This window comes from Miniopterus schreibersii (assembly GCF_964146895.1).
Source record: "Miniopterus schreibersii genome assembly, chromosome: 5".
NCBI lineage: Eukaryota > Metazoa > Chordata > Mammalia > Chiroptera > Miniopteridae > Miniopterus > Miniopterus schreibersii.
Window position 1 is genome coordinate 70,319,858 of NC_138106.1, and position 20,785 is coordinate 70,340,642.

At 34.8% G+C, this 20,785-nt stretch overlaps 1 protein-coding gene across 2 annotated transcripts in view; it reads right to left on the minus strand.

Annotated features, from left to right (window-relative positions):
- Positions 1–20,785, minus strand: part of ZNF654 (zinc finger protein 654) — a 79,529-nt gene that overhangs the window by 39,341 nt on the left and 19,403 nt on the right. For both annotated transcript variants that reach the window (XM_081138081.1, XM_081138082.1), the window contains exons 2-3: positions 13,832–13,977; positions 500–581 (exon numbers count right to left, since the gene is read on the minus strand). In XM_081138081.1, the coding sequence (XP_080994207.1) occupies positions 500–581; positions 13,832–13,977 (228 nt within the window). The remainder of the gene's footprint in view (positions 1–499; positions 582–13,831; positions 13,978–20,785) is intronic.

Below are 20,785 nucleotides of genomic sequence, written 5' to 3' on the forward strand. Positions count from 1 at the left end.
CAAATGTAGAATTGGAATCCTATTAACTGCTTACAAATACAGCTAGAAGTTCATTTTAAGAAATTTTTTTTCCCCTCTAGTATAACAGAATACTAAGTATTGCCACCTTAGTAAATATAAAAACTTACAAGTGCCCTAGCCAGTTTGGCTCAGTGGTTAAGAGCGTCAGCCCATGGACTGAAGGGTTGCAGGTTCGTTTCCATTCAAGGAAACGTACTTCAGTTGCAGGCTCAATCCCAGGCCCTGGTTGGGGCTCATGCGGGAGGCAACCAATCAATGTCTCTCTAACACAGATGTTTTTCTCTCTCTCTCTGTCTCTCCCTATCTCTTCCACTCTCTCTAAAAAATCAATGGAAAAATACCCTCGGGTGAAGATTAACAGAAAAAACAAATGAACAAAAAATAAAACTAACAAGCAATAAATAGCCAATATACTATTTTTAGACAATAAAGTCCTGTTTTATATATAGTAAAAATGTGAAGTAGTAAATTGTTTTACCTGGAATGATCCAAGAATATCCTTTAAGGGCTCTTCATAAAACTCATCTCTTCCAAAGAATAGCAGCAACTCAAAGAAACTCCTAGGAAGAATAAGTGAATGATAACTTTCATTGCTTCTTTGATTTTTTTTTTGCCCTAATTTAAGAGAATCTCAGGAGATAACAGCTATGGAATATCAGATACCTAGGTTTAAAATAGTTGGTTTTGGAACATTATAGTGATCATTTAGGATTCGTATTGTTTTCAATAAAATTTTAATGGAAGTGCCTTCAAGGAAAATACATAGAAATACACTTAAATTCTACAACTACAGAGTGAACAATTACATTACTCATGCCTACTAGTGTTCACAATGCAAAAAATCCAACAGGACACCAGGTGGCAAAAATGTCGCTACACATGTGAAGATGGTCAAAAATGGGCATATACTGCAAGTACAATGGGCCCCAGAAAAAATTCAAAATCTATTTTTTTTCAGAGGGATATAAGGGATGGATAAATAGACACAAAAATATATTAGTGAGTCACCATGAAACTCTCGGCCGACATCTGTATTATAGCAATATCACCAATTCTGTATCTAATTATTGATACATGGATCCTCAAACTCTAGGCTTTCTTTAATTATCATTATCCCAACCATGAAAGACTCATTTTTAAATAAATTATTTGGAAAATATTGTTATTAAATAGTTTATATACATTTAATTATTCATTAGTTCATACAAAAAGAAATATGACTTATTTCTTAATCATGAGTAGGGAAAACTATAAAGTTATTATATATTACCTAGCAATCTTCAATGACAAATCCCTCAAAATCTTTAAATTTTAATTCATGTAGAAGATACTCAATTAGGATACCTAAAGTTGTATTTTTAGAAACATTTTTTACCTTTAATCAAAATTAATCACTAATAGATTGAAATTTTTTAATGCAAACATAACTATGAGACTATAATTAAAAATTATATAAAAGACCTAAGCATTACACAAGAATTACAAAGACCCTTCTAAATGTAATATAGCAACTATATCCTATTAACTATTACTTTTATAAATTTGACTACTTAAAACTTTTAAATGTTAACAGACCAAAAGCCATACGAGCGGTCAAAAGCAAAATGATACACCAAGAATGACTCTTTGCTGATTTCCTTAATTAAAAGCCAGTGTGAGTATTCTGTTCTGAGGTGGGTCTTGTTTTCTTATCCATTTGTGTCTTGTTTTCTTATCCATTCAGCTACCCTATGTCTTTTGATTGGAGCATTTAATCCATTCACAATTAAGGTTATTACTGATAGGTACTTATCTATTGCCATTTTAATTCCTGATGCCTAAGTTTCTCTATTTCTACTTATTACAGCAGTCCCTTTAACATTTCTTGCAGTGCTGGTTTGGTGGTGATAAATTCCTTTAGCCTTTTTTTGTCTGGGAAAGCTCTTTATTTTGCCATCTATTTTGAGTGATACCCTTGCTGGATAGAGTAGTCTTGGTGTCAGATCCTTGTTTTGCATTACCTTGAATACTTCATGCCATTCCCTTCTGGCCTGTAGAGTTTCTGATGAAAAATCAGCTGACAGCCTTATGGGAGCTCCTTTGTAGGCAAGAGGTTGCTTTTCTCCTGCTGCCTCTAATATTCTGTTTTGAATTTTTGGCATTTTAATTATGTGTCTGGGCGTGGGCCTCTTTGGGTTCTTCTTGCTTGGGACTCTGTGCCTCCTGAACTTGTGTGACTTTTTCCTTCACCAGGTTAGGGAAGTTTTCTGCCATCATTGCTTCAAACAGGTTTTCTAACCCTTGCTTACTTTCTACATCTTCTGGCACTCCTATGATGTGAATATTGTTACATTTCATGGTGTTCCACAGCTCCCTTAGACTGACCTCCTGTTTTTTAATTGTTCTCTTTTTGGTTCTCAGATTGAGTGATTTTTATCTAACCTGTCTTCTGATTCACTGATCCGATCCTCAGCTTCCCCAATCTTCTGTTTTTTCCTTCCAGTGTATTGTTTCTGCTATGCCATTCTTAATATCCTTCATAGTTTCCATATCTTCTCTCATGCTGTTGAACATCCTACAATCATTATTCTGAACTCTATATCTGATAGATTACTTATCTCCACTTCATTTATCTCTTCTTCTGGAGAATTCTCTTATTCTTTCATTTGGAGCTTGTTGGGATTTTTTTGGTTTTTGTCCGCCATTTTGGCTGCCTGTTTGGATTTGTTTCTATGTATTAGGTAGATCTGCTAGAACTCTCATTCTTTTTGGGTGGTCTCTGGCCCAGGCCAATGTCAAATGCTGTTTGTGACTGGTCTTTAGTACCCTGTTTGAAGCTTTTCGCACTCCACAACTTGTGGCTCCCTCTGCTGGAACTGGGTGCTTTTGGAAAGGACCAAGATGCACACCGAGATCTGCTTTCCCAAGCCCTGAGTCCAGGAGCAAATCAGGCAAAGACTCAAAGCACCCAGAGTCTGATTGTTATTTAGTCTCTTAATGACCCTCAAGCTGTAGAAACTCCACAGGGTGGGGCGAGAGGTTTTCCAACAGGGTGGGTCAACTGGGTTTCCCCATAGGCAAAAGTTGCTTGGATGGTAAATGTCTGCCTGCAAAAGATGTCCTCTGTAATATGAGGGAATGACTCAGCACAGGAATGCAGATGGTTCCCCTCTGAGCTCTATCCCCAGAGCCAGCACCCCTGTATACTGGATACTCCTCACACAGCCCTAGTCCACTCTGCCCTCCCGCCACCACCAGAGCCAAGGACAGCGGCTACACACGAAACTCTGTGAGTTGGCCCTTTAAGAAGGTGCCTGCATTTCCAGCCATCTCTCCCTGGCAGACAGAAACCGAGCTGCTTTTTACAGCCAGATGTTATAAGAGCACCTTTCTCAGTTCTCATGGTCTGGGCTGGGAAGCTCAGCTTGAGGTTTAGGCCCCAAAGTTCTCAGTGGGAACCGTCCTCAGCTGAGATATCCCTCTAGCACTTTACCTGCTGCCTGTGAGAGCCCGGCCAGCTCTCTTGCACCTCCACACTTCCTACCAGTCTCTATGCAGTCTCCACTTTACGTCCTTGGTTATGAGGGTGCTCTCCAGCTAGTTTTCAGTTGATTATACAGGATGCTTTTTTTATATTTTAGTTTTAATTCCAGTTTGGTCCTGGGAAAGTGTCAGTGCAGCTTCCACTTAATCTGCGGCCATCAGAATCTTTCTTCACTACAATTTTTGCTTTAGTCTTGGCAGTTAGAAAATATGACCCATAGGCTGGCTGCCAGTTTTTGTAGAACACAGCCACATGCATTCATTTACGTAGTCTATGGCTGCTTTGGTGCTACAAGGACAGAGTTGAGTAGTTACAACAGGCACTCTATGATCCACAAGTCTAAATATCCAGTCCTTTAAAAAAATGTTTGCCAACCCCGGATTTAGACAGTTATGTTTCAGTGATTAAAAATAAGGAAAATTCCATTTTCTAAGTATGGTTCAGCTTTTACCATTTCCAGTTTTCTTCATTTCTTTGGGTAGGTTTTCTGTCTGGCATCATATTTGTGGTATATTTTTTTGTAGTTCAGGCCTTCTGGGAATGAATTATTTCAGTTTTTGCTTACCTAAAAACATGCTTATTTTCCTTCTTGAATGGAAAGTTAAAAGATTTTTTCTTTCAGCACTTTAAAGATGTCAGTTTGTTGTATTCTGGCTTGCATAGTTCCTGAGAATGTGGCTATATTTCTTATCTTTAGTCCTCTAAATTAGGTAGTATATTTTACTCTGGTGGCCTTCAAGATTTTCTCAGTGATTTTCAGAGTCTGAACATTAAACACCTAGGTGATATAGATGGTAGAGTGTGTGTGTGTTGCAAATTATCTTGCTTGTTGTTCTCTGAATTTCCTGAATCTGTAGTTTCAGGGTCCTTTTTAACAGTAATTTTATCTTTTCTGAGGTCTCCTTTCACACAAGTCAGTGCTTCTTGTTCCCATCAACTATCTCCATTCTCTAAGCTCTACCAATACCTCCTCCATCCATTTCTAAGGCAATGGAACAGCAACTTATTAGAGTGCTAAGTCTGGGTTCACCTTCCTCTCCTTGTCTATTCTCTCAATCTTCTAACAACTTTGAAAGAGGTTCTATGAATTAAATTCCCTCTACTGAAATATCTAGCATGATTTACATTTCCCTAACTAGATGATAATTGAAATACTCTATAAATCTTAAAATCAAAAAGGAAATGAAAAAGGAAACAAAAATAAATTTATTGATGATCATTTCCTACAAGGCCAACAGGAAATTATTCTGTCCCCCACCATATTCCACAATCAGAATGGAAAACTTTTTCAGAATGCCGTAGCTTAAAAAAACTATAACCAATATGCTGCAGCCAATGTAAGCCAAATAATTATTTATTTATTCATTTTTAAACAAATAGATAATATACTTTTTTTAATCCTCATCCAAGGATATGTTTACTGATTATAGAGAGAGCACCCCCACCCAAGGGGAAGAGAGAAACATCAATGTGAGAAAGAAATATTGATCTGTTGCTTCCCTTACATGCCCCGACTGCAGACCAAACCCACAACCTAGGTATGTGCCCTGACCAGGAATCGAACCCACAGCCTTTTGGTGCACAGGATGACACTCCAATCAAGTCACAAATTTATTTTTATTAATTTTTTTTTTAAAGTAAGTTTGTCTTGGTGCCTTGATCCTTTGGGATTTTTGCTTTTCTATTGGGCTATAATTGACATGTAGCATTATTTTAGATTCAGGTGTATAACATAATGTTTGATACTGCAAAATACTGTCACAAGTCTAATTAATATACATCACCACGCAGTCAAAATTTTTTTTTTTTGTGATAAGAATTGTCAAGATTACTCTCTATCTCTTGTTAAGATAGGTCTCTTAAATCCCAATGACCTATTTATTTTATAAAGGGAAGTTTGTACCTTTTGACCACCTTCATCCATTTGGCCCACCACTCAACCCCCACCATGGCAACCACCAACCTGTTCTCTGTATCTTTTGTTTTAGATTCCATATGTGAGGTATGTTGTCTGTCTTATGTCACTCAGCATAATGCCATCAAGGTCCATGTATGTTGTGACATATTAAGATTTCCTTCCTTTTTATGAATGATAATATTCCACTGTGTGAGTATATGTGTGTGTGTAACATTTTCTTTTTCCATTCATCCATCAATGGACACATGGGTGACTGCCATGTCTTGGCTATTGTAAATAATGCTGTGATAAACAAAGAGATGCAGATATCTTTTCGAGTTAGTGTTTTCATTTCCTTCAGATAAATATCCTGAATGGAACTGCTGGGTCATTCAGTAATTCTATTTTTAATTCTTTGTGGACCCTCCATACTGTTTTCCACAGTGGCGGCACCAATTTACACACCCAACAGTGTATAAGGTTTCCCTTTTATTTACATCCTTGACAACACTTGTTATTTGTTATCTTTTGATATAAGCCTTGTAACAGATATGAGGTGGTATCTCATTGTTTTGATTTGGTTTTTATTTTGACTGATGGTTTCCTTTACTGTGCAAAAGATTTTTAGTTTGATGTAGTCCAACTTGTTTTTTTTGCTTTTGTTGCTTTTGCCTTTGGTGTCAAATGAAGAAAAAAAAAAGTGATCCCCAAGACCTATGTCAAGGAGCTTATGGTCTATGTTTTCTTCTAGGAGTTTTATGGTTTCAGGTTTTATCAAAAAGAATATATTTTGAGTTGATTTTAATTATGGTGTAATAGTGGTTCAGTTTCATGTTTTTAAATGTGGCTGCCCAGTTTTTCCAACACCATTTATTGAGGAAACTGTCCATGCCCCACTGTATATTCTTGGCTCTTCTGTTGTATTTTAATTGACTATATATGCATGGGTTTATTTCTGGGCTCTCTATTCTGTTCTGTTGATCTATGAGTCTGTTTGATCTGTGTGCCAATATCATACTATTCTGGTTAGCTTTGTAATATAGTTTGAAGTCAGGAAGAGTGATGCCTCTAGCTTTGTTCTTCTTTCTCAATATTACCTCATCTATTCCGGATTTTTTGTGGTTCCATACAAATTCTAGAAATTGTTTTAATTCTGTGAAAATGCCGTTGGATTTTTTTATAGAGATAAGCATTGAATCTGTACTTTGTTTTGGGTAGCATGAATATTCTAACAATATTTATTCTTCAAATTTATGAGTATGTTTTTCTTTCCATTTATTTTTGTCTTTAATTTCTTTCATCAGCATCTTATAGTTTTCAGTGTATAGGTCTTTCGTTTCCTTAGTGAAATTTAGTCCTGGGTTTTTATTGTTTTTTATGAAATTGTGAATATGATTTTCTCAATTCCTGACAGTTATTAGTGTATAGAAATGTAAAGGACTTTTATACATTGATTTTTGTATCCTGCAACTTTACTGAATTAGTTTATTAGTTCTAACAGTTTTCTGGTAGTCTTTAGGGTGTCTATATATAATATCATGTCATCTGCAAATAGAGAAAATTTTACTTCTACCAGAGAATATAGTAACATACATTTAACATATAACATATTTTATATCTATATGTGATATAGATATACTTATATACAGAATATTATAGATATTAAGTTAATTCTTTAGCTCACCTATAAATTTTTAGTACAAGTGATTTAAAATTAAAAATACATTATATATATCATAAACAAGAATTCTATAGATATGAATAATAATGAAATCTATTAATAATATCCTGATATCCTGTCCAGGCATTTTGAACATTCTGTTCACCATCTCTGGGAGGCTCTTATGCTCCTTCATCTAATTTATTGCTATCATTCCTTCAGAGCTTAGCTCAAGTGTCCGTTCACCCAGCAAATGTTCCCTTAACTTCCCAGACAATGTCAAGTCCCCTGTTATACTTTCTCATCATACCTTGTAATTCTTTCATGACTACAATTACATAATAATGTAACTTTTAAATATCTTTTAGTTCTATCAAGTCTTTGAGAATAAGGACTTAACTATCTTATTTTCTATTTTATTCCTAACACCAAGCTCAGAGATATACAGAATGAATGAATGAATAATTATGGAATAATTCTTAGAAGAATTTTCTGGCTTATATGTTTATTTAAATAAAATAGAATTGCAGACTTACTCTTTTAATACCACCATGTTGCTATTCCCCATTTTCCTTCTGGTATTTAAAATACAATTAACTTTTCTGCTAAAGTAAATTCAAATAATGCAGAAACTTTTCTTTACAAGAAACATTACTATTTGACAAACTAGTAAGATAATTTACTTTTGTCTAGCACTGACCATCTTAGATAAGATTTGCTTCTGCTTAATACATTATTCTTTTCATGAGTAGTAAAAAGGTTAGCAAGCAATGAAACAGAAGTCAACAAATGACTTAAATTTTTTAAAAGTACTTTTGTAAGGCTTAAAAACATTTTTACAATATAACACTAAAGTTATCAAAGATTATATAGAGGAAAGCGGGGAATCCACATAGGCACTGAAACAAGAATAATACTTCTTGCTTACAAATAACATATGTCTATTCATACTTATTTTATTTTCCTCAGAAATCAATAGAGAATAACAAACTATTTTGGTAGCTTTCAAAATAAACATATAAAAATATTCCTTGTAGTCTACCTAGCTCTCTTATATACTACCCTCACTCACTTCTTGAGGGAACTGCATATCCCTCCAACATTTCTATGGTTTGGATGGGGTTGCCAACGGAGTATACTCATTTGCCTTAGCCATGGGGTTGTCATCAGACTGAGTCAAAAATTTTACCACATTCTCCTCAACACAATGATTAGTCCAAGTAGTGGGCACACATAAACTTGGCTGGGCCTGACTCCCCCAAATATCTGGGGGATTAGAGGTGGGAGGAAGGGGTTTCCTCTCTCATGGTTAATAAACTAAGCTTGATCCCAGAATTATCAGCAGCCCTGAGAAAATGAAAGCTGAAGGGAAAGATGGAAAGGGAGAGAATAGTTCGCTAGATGATATTTTATTCTCTGGATTCAGAAAATCCCAAAACTAGTTCTAGACATTGCTTTTCCATGGTTTAGTCATTTAATAAATCCCTCCCCACTTTTTTTTGCTTAAACTAGCTTGAGTAATATTTGTCAATTATAACCCAAAAGTCCCAATACATTTCCTAAATTCATTTAGGCTTGATAAACTAAATATAAAAATCACAGTTTTTTTAACTACCGTGCTTTTCTTACAAATCTAAGTAACATTATATCCTAAATGTTCCTTCTCATCTACAATTATTTTTCAGCTTTACTGGACTATAACTGACCAATAGAAATTGTATATATTTAAAGTGTATACGTGATTTTTGATACACATAAGAAGGTGAAATAATCACCACAATCAAGCTGATTAACATATCCATCACCTCACAGAGTTCCCCCCTACAATTTTAAATATATACAAATAAACCTTTAAAGAAGCATAAAATACATGTACTCTTTTAAATTATAATATATACATAAAACAAAAATTATATAGTTCAAATATATGAAACTGACACATCTTCAAGATTTAAAAATGCTACGGGTATAGAAAGGTTTCGAGCTCTCTCTCACTAGTTCAATACCCTAGAATCAACAACTTTGAGTATTTTTAACAGCTGTTGATAATAAGCTTTGCTAGTACCTCTTGATTTGCCAATTTTAAATATTATCTCTTGACTTTCCAATAGTTATTTATTAATATTATTAGTTCCTCTATTATTTATCTTTATAACTTTACTTACCGCTTTATTTATGGCTTCATGTACTACTGATACTTCACTTTGTAAAATAAGAATTAAAGGAAGAATTCAGAGGAAAGGTGGGGAGGGGGGAGTGGGTGGGGAGAGATTAATCAAAGAACTTATATGTTTTAGAAGCATAACCCATGGACAGAGACACTGATATGGGGAAAGCCTGGGGGTGGGATGGATGCAGGGTAGAGGGGATCAATGGGAATAAAAAGGGGATATCTGTAATATTCTCAACAATAAAGATAAAGAACTTAAAAAAAAAAAGAATTAAAAAAAGGATATTGGTGCTCTTTCCTTCACTTTCAACTTACAACTTCCATTAAATATTCTCATATTGAAAGTTAGCGTTCCCTTTGTTCTATATTATTTTTACTTTAAAAGGTTAAAGTCAATAAATATCATTTACATTAAGAAAATTACATAACTTTCAATACACATCTAAGTAGTTTGCTATGACTCTGTGTCCTTTCCTATTCAAATTATTCTTAATTTTCCTGGACTATCTAATTCCCTTTTTATTTCCTTTGACTTGTCTATTTTTATCACTACCTTAAATGGTTCCAAATTCTCAAAGTTAGTCTCAAATCTCAATTTTTACTGGATATTTATTTCTTGGAGGTGACATATCTGTAAGACCTTACTCAGCAGTGATCCTGGGACTTATTTTCCCTCTATCTTAAGTAAAAGTCACTATTTCCTAGAATCACTGTCATCTGGTCTTTTTATGACACCCTCATCTAGAGCACATTCTCTAGTAACTTCCCAAGAAAGGATATGTGGACAAGTCAATTTTCTAGGTCCTTACATACCTGGAAATGTTCTTTCTACTCTTACACTTCCACTGACAGTTTGAATGAGTATAAAATTCAATATTGAAAATAATTTCCCCTCAAATCATTAGAGATAGTGATTAATTATATTTTACCACCCACTTTTGGCTGTATGAAGACTGATATCAATCTGATATTTGTACCTTTATAGATGACCTAATTTTTCATCTGTAGGTATTCAAGATTAATTGCAAGATGATGTATTTAGCTGAATATCTTTCATATTCATTGTGCTGAGCACCTGTTCATTTCTTTCAGCCTAGAAGTTTGTAACTTTAATTCTGGTAAACTGTTTTACTGTCTTTGAAAACGTCCTTCAATGTATTTTCTCTAAGTTCTTTTCTGGAACTCCAACTAGTTAAATAATGAAATTCCTACACTGAGCCACCATATTTTTTTTTTTTTGACACATTCCTTCTCTTCAGTTTTGATTTACATTCTGCACTATTTCTTCAACTTTACCTTCCAAACTTCCACAGAACTTTACACTTTAACCATCATATTTTCTTAATTTCTACAGACTCATTTTTGGTATCTCATTATTCCTTTCACACAGCAGGGTATGTTGATGTTTTAACATTATACGTATTTTCTCAACTCTCTCTGAAAATAATAAATGTAGATTTTTTTCTCTTTTAATTTTTTTGTTTTCAATACTAACACTATTTATTCCAGAATTTCTGTTTGCTTGTTTTCATTGTATTTTTTCATACTGAAAGAATTCCTCATGTGTCTGATAATTCCTGAATACATATTAATGTTTAAGAATAAGGCCATAAAAAAAAAAAAAAAAGAACAAAAACCCCACCATTCTAATGAGGTCAAGAACAAAATACTCTAGATGACATACAGTAAGAACAAAACAGCCACACACATTGTTTGAATAATAAGGCCATAAGCAAATTAATTGGGAGTTTGGTGACTGGTGAGGTTTTATTTTTAGGATAATTGACTACCTGTCTCAAAGAGACAGCATTGCCAGAATGTAAAAAAAAAGGTAGCAATAGCATTTTCCACTCTACTCTTGGCCCTAAGGCTGGTAACTGGCCAAGTAATGGAAAAACTGCAATTACCACCTTTATCTGCATCTTCCCAAAGTATCTCATTCCTTACTCTCTATTTCATACCTTGCATGTTCAAATTCTACACCTCTCTAGGATTCTGGGGGTAGGGAGGAAGGGCAGATGACTTCCTTCTATTTTTTAAGGCAGAAGATAATTCTGTTTTAATTGGTACCTGCAGTTTTAAAAAATGTTTTACAAATAAGTCATGAGTTGCTTAACAACAGGAATACGTTCGGAGAAATGAGTCAACAGGCGATTTTGGCATTGTGTGAACATCAGAATGCACATACACAAGCCTAGATGGTATAGCTGACTGCACACCTAGGCTATAAGGTATAGCCTATTGCTCCTAGGCTACAAGCCAGTACAGCATGTTACTGTAGTGAATACTATGGGCAACTGTAAGTATTTGTGTATCTAAACATAGCTACAAATAGAAAAGGTACAGTTAAAAGAATAAAAAATGGAACTCCTGTATAGGGCACTCACTTTGGATGGAACTTGTAGAACTGGAAGTTGCTGTGAGTGAGTGAGTGGTGAGTGAGTGAATGTGAAGACCTACGACATTAGTGTACATTATTGTAGATATAAACACATTAGGCTACTCTAAATTAATTAAAAAATGTTTTTCTTTCATTAATAATAAATTAACCTTAGTTTACTATAACATTTTTACTTTACTATATAAACTTTTTAATTTTAACTTTTTAATTCTTGTAATAACACTTCACTTAAAACACAAACATGTGGTGCAGTTGTACAAAAATATTCTTTATATTCTTATTCTATATTTTTTGCATTTTTAAATTTTTTTTAATATTTATACTTTTCTGTTAAACTTAAGACACAGCCCAGCCAGTGCGGCTCAGTGGTTGAGCACTAACCTATGATCCAGGAGATCAAGGTCTGATTCCCAGTCAGGGCACATGCCCAGGTTGTGGGCTTGATCCCCGGTAGGGAGCATGCAGGAGGCAGCTGAACAATGACTCTCTCATCATTGATGTTTCTGTCTCTCTCCCTCCCCCTGCTTCCTCTCTCTGAAATCAATAAAGACATATTTCAAACAAAAACCAAAAAAACCCAACAAACTTAAGACACAAACATACAAATTAGCCTAGGCCTAAACAGAGTCAGGATCATCAATATCATTGTCTTCCACCTCCACATCTTGTCCCCCCTGTAAGGTCTTCAGGAGCAGTAGCACACATGGAGCTGTATTCTCCTATGATAACAATTCCTTCTTCTGGAATACCTCCTGAAAGACCTGTCTGAGTCTCTTCTTGAGGTCTCACTCTTTTCAGAAATATGTCCATGGCAGTTTCTTTTTTTCCTCATGGATTTGCTTGTAAGCAGATAATGCACCATGAACATTCCTTTCTATTAATGAAAACCTTGTGGTGTTGAGAGTTCAGGTTTTCAAACTTTTAAGAAGCCTGATGAGGTCTTCCAAAGCTTTTGCTAAATCCTGTACTGGGAATTTTTTTCCTGTTCTTCTGCAATTTTTTTTTCTCTTTCCTCTTCTTTAGCTATACATTGCTTTTCCAGTTCCACCTCCTAATTAGTCAATTCTTCAGGAACCACCTCTAGGACTTTCTCAGTGTCATTCTCATGCACATCCTGGTTAAAGTTGTTTGCCATCTCAACCACAGCCTTGATGATTATTGCAACCTTTCTGCTAAGACACTAAGCAACAGGAATTTTTCAGCTCCATTATAATCTTATGAGGCCACCATCATACATGGGTCTGTCATTGACCAAAACGTCATTATGTGGTGCATGACTGTGCATAAAAACAAATACAGGGTGGGGCAAAAGTAGGTTTACAATTGTTTGTATGGAAACTAATACAATAATTAATAAATATACGAATAAACTTTGGGTATTGCATACTCGCAACTGTAAACCTACTTTTGCCCCACTCTGTATATAAAAAAATATGATTTTCACAAAATAAAACTTGTCCTATGAGACGTACTCATATTTTCTATTATGTTTTGTAATGTTGATAAAAACCCACCATTGTGATGTGAGTGCAATTTGAGGCACACAAAAAAACAAATTAAATTGTGACTTCCTCTGTCATGTTTCAATGACCACTCATCTAGGTTTACTGTCCCTCAGAAAACCGTTGAAATCTTTCATTTACTGATGACTCTTCTCTCTTTTCCTTTCACTGTATTTTTCTCTTATACTTCTTTACTATAATTTGAGTAGGATCTACGAGGGTAAAAAGGATAAACGCAAGTCCTCAGTCTTTGATCTTTAACTCAAAGTCCTCTACAAGTATTTTTTAATACCAGGAGTTTCCTAACCTCTTTCTGGCTAATTTAAGGTCCCTCTGCTAATTACAATGGCCCTAAATGATGTATTCTGGGAGTTACCATTACAGCTTGCCAAGGCAATCTGGGGAATTAAAAAGGAAAGGGGAAAAAACAAGGAAAGTGCTGGTAGTGACATAATTATCTATAAACAGTTCCATTTAACAGTAAAACTAAAAATAAAATTGTGGTTAAATGTTCAAAATTAAACATGAATACTTAAATGAAGAAATGGCAATTTCTTTTTAAAGGAAGACTTTAGGAGCCTTCCGCAAATAACCAAAAAACAATTTTCAATTACCTCATGATAAGTAATATTTTTATAAGTAGTAAAGTGTACTTACAAGGCAAGGCTACTCAAAACATATTGTACGTGCTCACATTCATCTGGGAATGATGCACTGGCTGATGTAAAACAGGAAAGTGCAGTCTGAAGAACTTGAAGCTGTGGCAAAGGGACCTGCCATCTTCCAGCATAATCTTCAACCACCTGATAGGGTAGCAATCCAAAAAGTACATTATAGAAAATGTTCTCAACATGTCCAATTTAAAAATCTGAATAGCACAGTAGATAAATTATTAGTTAAGCATGAATACAAATGATGGGGGAGAAGGGTTCCTTACTGTTTATTTTCATGGTGTACATCTAAAAATAAAATTAACTATTATCTTTGAAAATGTGAAAAATATATTATATGAATGACTACTGTTCAGCTGCCAAATATTTACCAAACTTTGTAACACATACTCTTCACCTCCTATATCTAGCTTTTGTCAAAATACCAATTAATATTAAAATAGCTACACAGCAGACTTTAGTAATGAAGAAAAGTAAAAATGAGTATGCATTATTAGTATCTTTATTTTTAAGACTGAACTCTAAGCCTTCTGGCAACAAATGAGTATTAAAGATATAGTGGCATGATGCTCTGACTATTCAAAGTTGAAACTGTACCATAATATGGAGAAAAGAGTTCAGAATATAATTAGTCTTGGCTCTGTCATTGGGTAGGTTATCTTCCTTCTCTATACATTACTTGTCTCACCATAAAATGGAAATACTAATGCTTATCTTGCATGTTTACTCTGAAGTTAAATTGGGATAATTTATGAGAAAACATTTTAGAACTATCAATTACTATAAAATATTTATATATACTATATATCTATAAATCTATATAAAATTATTATTCATATACAAGACTGCTGTATTAAAACAATGTATTATATATATATATATTTTTTTTTAATATATCTTTATTGATTTCAGAGAGAGGAAAGGAGAGGGAGAGAGAGAGACAGAAACATCAATGATGAGAGAGTCATTGATCGAGCCTGCAATCCGGGCATGTGCCCTGACTGGTAATCGAACCCCAATTGCCTGGATCCTAGGTCGACACTCAACTGCTGAGCCACGCCCGGCCGGGCATTATTTTAAAAATTTATCATATAAAATGGATTGGCAAACTATGGTCTACAAACCAAAATTGGCCTGCAACCTGTTTTCTGTACAACCCACAAGCTAAGAATGGATATTTTTAAATGGCTAAAAAAAATGTATTTTGTGATGTGTGAAAATCATATGAAATTCAAATTTCAATGTCCATAAAGTTTTACTGAAACATATCCAGGTTCATTCATTTATGTATTACCTATGGCTGCTTTCCTAATATAACAGCCAAATAGAATACTTGTGACAGAAATTATTTGGCTCACAAAGCCTGAAATATTTAATACATGCCGCTTTACAGAAAGTTTTCCAACTCTGATTTAAAAGCTAGGAAAACTAGTGCAGAGTAAAAAAGCCAAGAACACTCAGAGCTCAAGGACTTTTCATACTAATCACTTCCTGTTGGGAGACAATTTTCCATTGGTGTCTTGTATTTCTATAGTTTTTCAAAAAGAGGTTCTGGAGCCTTTATTCTTTCAAATATGTTTATAGGAAATGACCTTAAAAAGTAGAGATGATGTCTTCCTCCAGATCAGTGAGCCTGTTTACCGTCCAGTATAATCATGATGTCATCTCCCTCTAGAGCAAAGGTCAGGCAGACATGCTGTCACACCACTATAAAAGATAAGGGTGCCCCGCCGGGCGTGGCTCAGCGGTTGAGCATCGACCTAGGATCCAGGAGATCAGGGTTCGATTCCCGGTCAGGGCACATGCCCGGGTTGCGGGCTAGGCAGCCAATCAATACCTCTCTCATCATTGATGTTTCTGTCTCTCTCTCTCCCTCTCCCTTCCTCTCTCTGAAATCAATAAAGATGTATTAAAAATAATAATAATAATAATAATAATAATAATAATAATAATAATAAAAGATAAGGGTTCTCTAAACTTTGGGTTCCTCGGCTGTGGTGAAAACCTACTTTGAGTGCAGGATCCACCTGAGCTACTCAAAACACCTTTGTGAGACTGAGGGGCAAGGAGAACCATCATAAACATGAAGCTCGTGTTGCTTGCTGGGCCATGAGTAATCAAGTCCTTTATCTCTCATCCAGGAGCTTCTGCCAGCATCCATGAAACTGTCACAGACTTAGATAAACTCTCAGACCCTTCACAGTTCTTTGACAATTCCAAATTGCAATATCAGGTAGCTAGCACATGTCTCCAATGTTTATAGGACCATGTAAGATAAAAAGGAAAGCCAGAGGATATTATCTCTGTGTACTTGTATCCCTTCCAGATCTTGTAGTCCTTACTAGCTAGAAAGAAAAAACTACTACTAACTCAGACTTTCCTAAACCACCACAGGCCAAAAAAATATGTTAGATACTAACAGTGGTTGCCTGGCTTTAAATTTTCTTTTCTTTACTGGAGGGTTTGACCGGTTTTACTGCCTCTTTTTGGCCACCACACCACCATTTTTGTATCACATAAAAAATAGGCACCTGACAGTCTCACATTTTTCCTGTTCTTAGTCCCAAATAGTTTGCCCTAATCCATATCTACTTACAACCTTATTCACTTTCTATTTATGGGCTTGATTTATCTCCTTGGAAGAGAAGCTTTCTACTTTTTCAACTTCTATTCTCATTAGAGCTTCTCTCATTAACCAACACTCAGCTACTAATACCCTGCCTGATTTTGCTGAGCCCAAATCTAACACAATAAAAGTCCTTGTGCGCAACACCTCCAATGTTTGCCACAATACCCTTGAAGAGACATAAACAAAATTGGCTGAAATTTACGTATCTTCTAACACTAATTAATGTCAGATACTGCTATTAACATAACACTATAACACCATTTTTCTTTTACATATTTTCCTTAAAATATGTAATACTATATACATTACATTGCCCTTTTACTTTGAATTTTTCTCCTGTGTTGTAAGTGCTATCATAAGCATTTGGCTAACGAGAGCTGATACTACAACATCATAATCTAAATGTGCTCTAGCTGAGCTGACCATAGTACAGTAAGCAACACATATTCCATTTTTCTTTTTCTTTTGTATTCTAATCAGTAACAGTCAGAATACTAGTAAAGTCGCTGCAAACAAACAAAGAAAGAGTTATTTACCTGGACTTTTACAATCAACTGTATTACTACACCTCTAAATTCTCTAAGAAAATGATCTAAGAAGCAGAGGAGCAAGATCAGCGGTCCATTAGGGATTGGTAGAAACCTTTTTTTTTTCCATTATGAAGGGCATAACATCACTGCAATGCAATTTACTATAAATTATAGAAACTATAAGAAAACTGCTAAAAGAAATCAGAGACAAAGCCAAAAGTATGCCACGACATAAGAGGAGTTGAAGAGAAGAGCAGAGCTATTGTCAAAGAAAGATGCTGGAAGGTTTCAATGATCCTACAGCACTTTCGCAGCACTCCCATGTAAGGAGCATATACACCCTGCTCTGTAAGGGATACAGCACATACTATATACTGCCATATCTTAATTTATTAAGGCAAATTATTGTGAGAATGAACACAGATTCATTCTCTGTCAAAACTGTCAAAACACAGGCTTAATATAAACCTATTAAGTTAAAATTACATTCATTATTTAGGAACATTAAAATACATCGTCCAAATTAGTATGGGCTGAAATGTGTCCCACCTAAAATCCATGTGTTGAAGTCTCAACCCCCAATGTAACTGTATTTGGAGATAGGACTTTTAGGAGGTAATTAAGGTTTAAATAATGTCATAAGGAAGGGGTCTTAATCAGATAGGATTGTGGGCCTTGTAAGAGAGGAAGAGGGCTCTCTCACTGAGGAAAGGCCATGGCAAGGCCTACAGAGAAGCCGGCTGTCTAAACCAGGAAGAGAGTCTTCACTAGAACCCAATGGCACCCTGATCTCAAACTTCCAGCCATAAGAACTGTAAGAAAATAAACTTCTATTGTTCAAGCCACCAAATCTGTGGTATTTTCTTATGGCAACTGGAGCTGACTAATCTACAAATGTATAAAAAATAATACAAATGTAGCATTTTAAGAATCTCCAAAATATCACATAAGGTAATTAAAATATGGTTATGTTTCTTAACTGAGCTCTTCTTTTTTCTAACTTAACAACGAAGATTACCAAACACAAATTTGTCACTGAGCAAACAATCTTCTTTATTTTTAAATCCAGGTAATACTAGACTAGATCATTAACACAATATCAAGCATGACTTTATTTCTATTAGTTGGCCATTCACAACCCTGTTGTTTTCCTACCTGAAGTCTCCCATTCTCATCAACTTTTAATGTTTCAGACACCTCACAGTTCCCAGGTGTCAGTCAAGCTGATCACTGTTAATTCATTGACTATTTATATAGTGAATCCATCTACTTTCTAAATCTGATTAACAAATCAGAAGACATATTACTATTACCTTCCATTATAAGAGATTCAAAAAATGGCTAGTATACATGCCTGTATTAATTTGCTGAACAAAGATTAGTGCAATCTATGCACTGAGTAAATTTGCTAATTTTCTAAATATTTAAAATAAACACTGCAATAAACATTCAGTTTTCCCCCACCCATTTCAATAAGATTATGTTATTCATTGTAATGTAGCTATTATATATATATATTAATATTTCCTAGTTCTGTCCCTGAGGGGACCTAGGAGCAATGATATTCCAATAGCAACATTTAGGACCCAAATCTTGGTTTCTAAACACTATTCTCCAAAAATAAAAAGAAACTTGGTGCAGAAAATAACCAAAGAACGTATATGCATATATGCATAGTCCGTGGGCACATACAATAGTGTAGTGAAGGCCTGGGGTGAGGCGGGAACTGGGTAGAGGGGGGCCGGGGTGGAAAATGGGGGACATCTGTAATATGCTCAACAATAGATAAATTTAAAAAAAAATAAAAAATAAACTTGGGCTCCTCAAGAACAAGGAGCCCTGGCTCCTAAAGCCCTCCTCTAGCAGGGATAGAACAGGGAAAATATAAGATGAAACTGGAACATTTTGCAGTACCAGAAAGTAACAAAACACTAAAGTGATGGGATATGAAAACACAGGAGGCAGCCCGAAAGGGCACCTAATGTTTAAACCTGGAAAATTTTGAGCAACAAAATAAGTGATGATAATATTGGGCTTTAATCCATGGAACCAGATAAATATATCCATGAGTCCACACTAACACAAATAACCAAATAAATAAATAAATGTTAGAGATGGGACAGCTCTTCCTCACAGTAGAATCCCAATAAATAGAGTAGAAAAGAAAAAGATTCACCATTAGGCAAATACACAGTAATCAATGTTGCAGGCAAAATCCTTGGATCAATGCTAATATGAGTGGGTGAAAGTTTGAGGAAATGCAAGAATTTGTAATCTCAAAGTATCTCCCCCAAGGCATTTATCAACTACAAAGAGGAAGATAGTAGCTTCAGGAGTAGTGAAATCCAATAGACACAAACTTAACCAAGTCATCAAGGTAAATATGACCAGTAAATAATAAAGCATATTATCATAAATCTCCTGATGCGATACACCAAGAAAGACACAATGGCATTTTTTGTGGTACTTTTGCCTAACGTGCATAAAACTCATTCCAATCATGAGAAATCATAAGACAAACTCGAACTGAATGATATTAAACAAGAAAATTGACCAGTACTCTTCAAATGTGTCAAGATCATGAAAGATGAGGGAAAACTGAAGAATTGTTACAGACTAGAAGAGGCTAAAGAGAAATAACAGCTAAATACAATGTTAGATCAAGAATAACATCCTGGAACAGAAAAAGCACTAGTGGAAAAACTGATAAATTTCTAATAATGTATATAATTTAGTGAATATTGCACCAATGTTATTTTCCTGTTCTTGACAACTGTACCATTTTCTATTAAGTATAAAGTTATCTCAATTTTTAAAAGTTATTTAAAAACAAAACTATTTTGTTCCAACCCTTTACCTCAAATTTCAATGTTCTCATTTATTTTCTGGAGGCTATTTTATAAAATAAGCACAATTCTACACATACTTTCCCTACTTTGTTTCCTGACTACTCATCAAGATTTACCCTTGCCTATGGGTATTTTTTAACAGTCAGATGAAAAACAAAGCAAGTAGGTTGGCAACACTGTAGAAAGAGTATAGGTTTTAGAATCAAACAGCCCTGGCTTTGTCATTTAATAGTTGTGTAATATTAGCACAGTTATTATACTTCTCAGTCTAAGTTTCCTATAAAATGAATTTAATATCACTTTAATCACAGAGCTATTGAAGAACTAAGTAAGATATATATTAAAATCTAGGGTAATTCCTGGCACATAACAAACAAGAGCAATTATTACCAGTATACTTTAAGAAAATGGAGAGGTTAAGCTTACTTTGGTGACTCGTTCATCGCATCAGTCCGAACTGTTTAATTACTTGTCTCCACGTATGATTAATTACAACAAATTTTACTCATTTTTGGCAAGCAGACCAGCCACTCCCAAATAAAATCTATTCAAAAGCTACTGATGTATTTCAACTAGTTCAATACTTACTGACAAATTAAGCATAGCCTAGATACAGCAATACAAATAAAATGCTTCTTGCCTGAACAGATATCTGAGGATTCTTCCCCCACACACACATTTTCCATTGAGAATCAAGATGATAAAGAAAAGCTCTATTTGAAAAAAGAAGAGTCACTTGTCATTTCACCTTTTCTATCAGGATAATCATATAAAGAAACTCTAAAATTAAAGCCATATTTTAAAAAAACAACAAGATGATTTAGAAGTCGATTCTAGTAAGTTCAGGTTGTTTGAAATCTGCAAAGAGCTAATCTTTAGTAGCAAGCAACCTAAAACCCAGTTCTTTTGGGCGCTCAAGAAAGCATATTCTT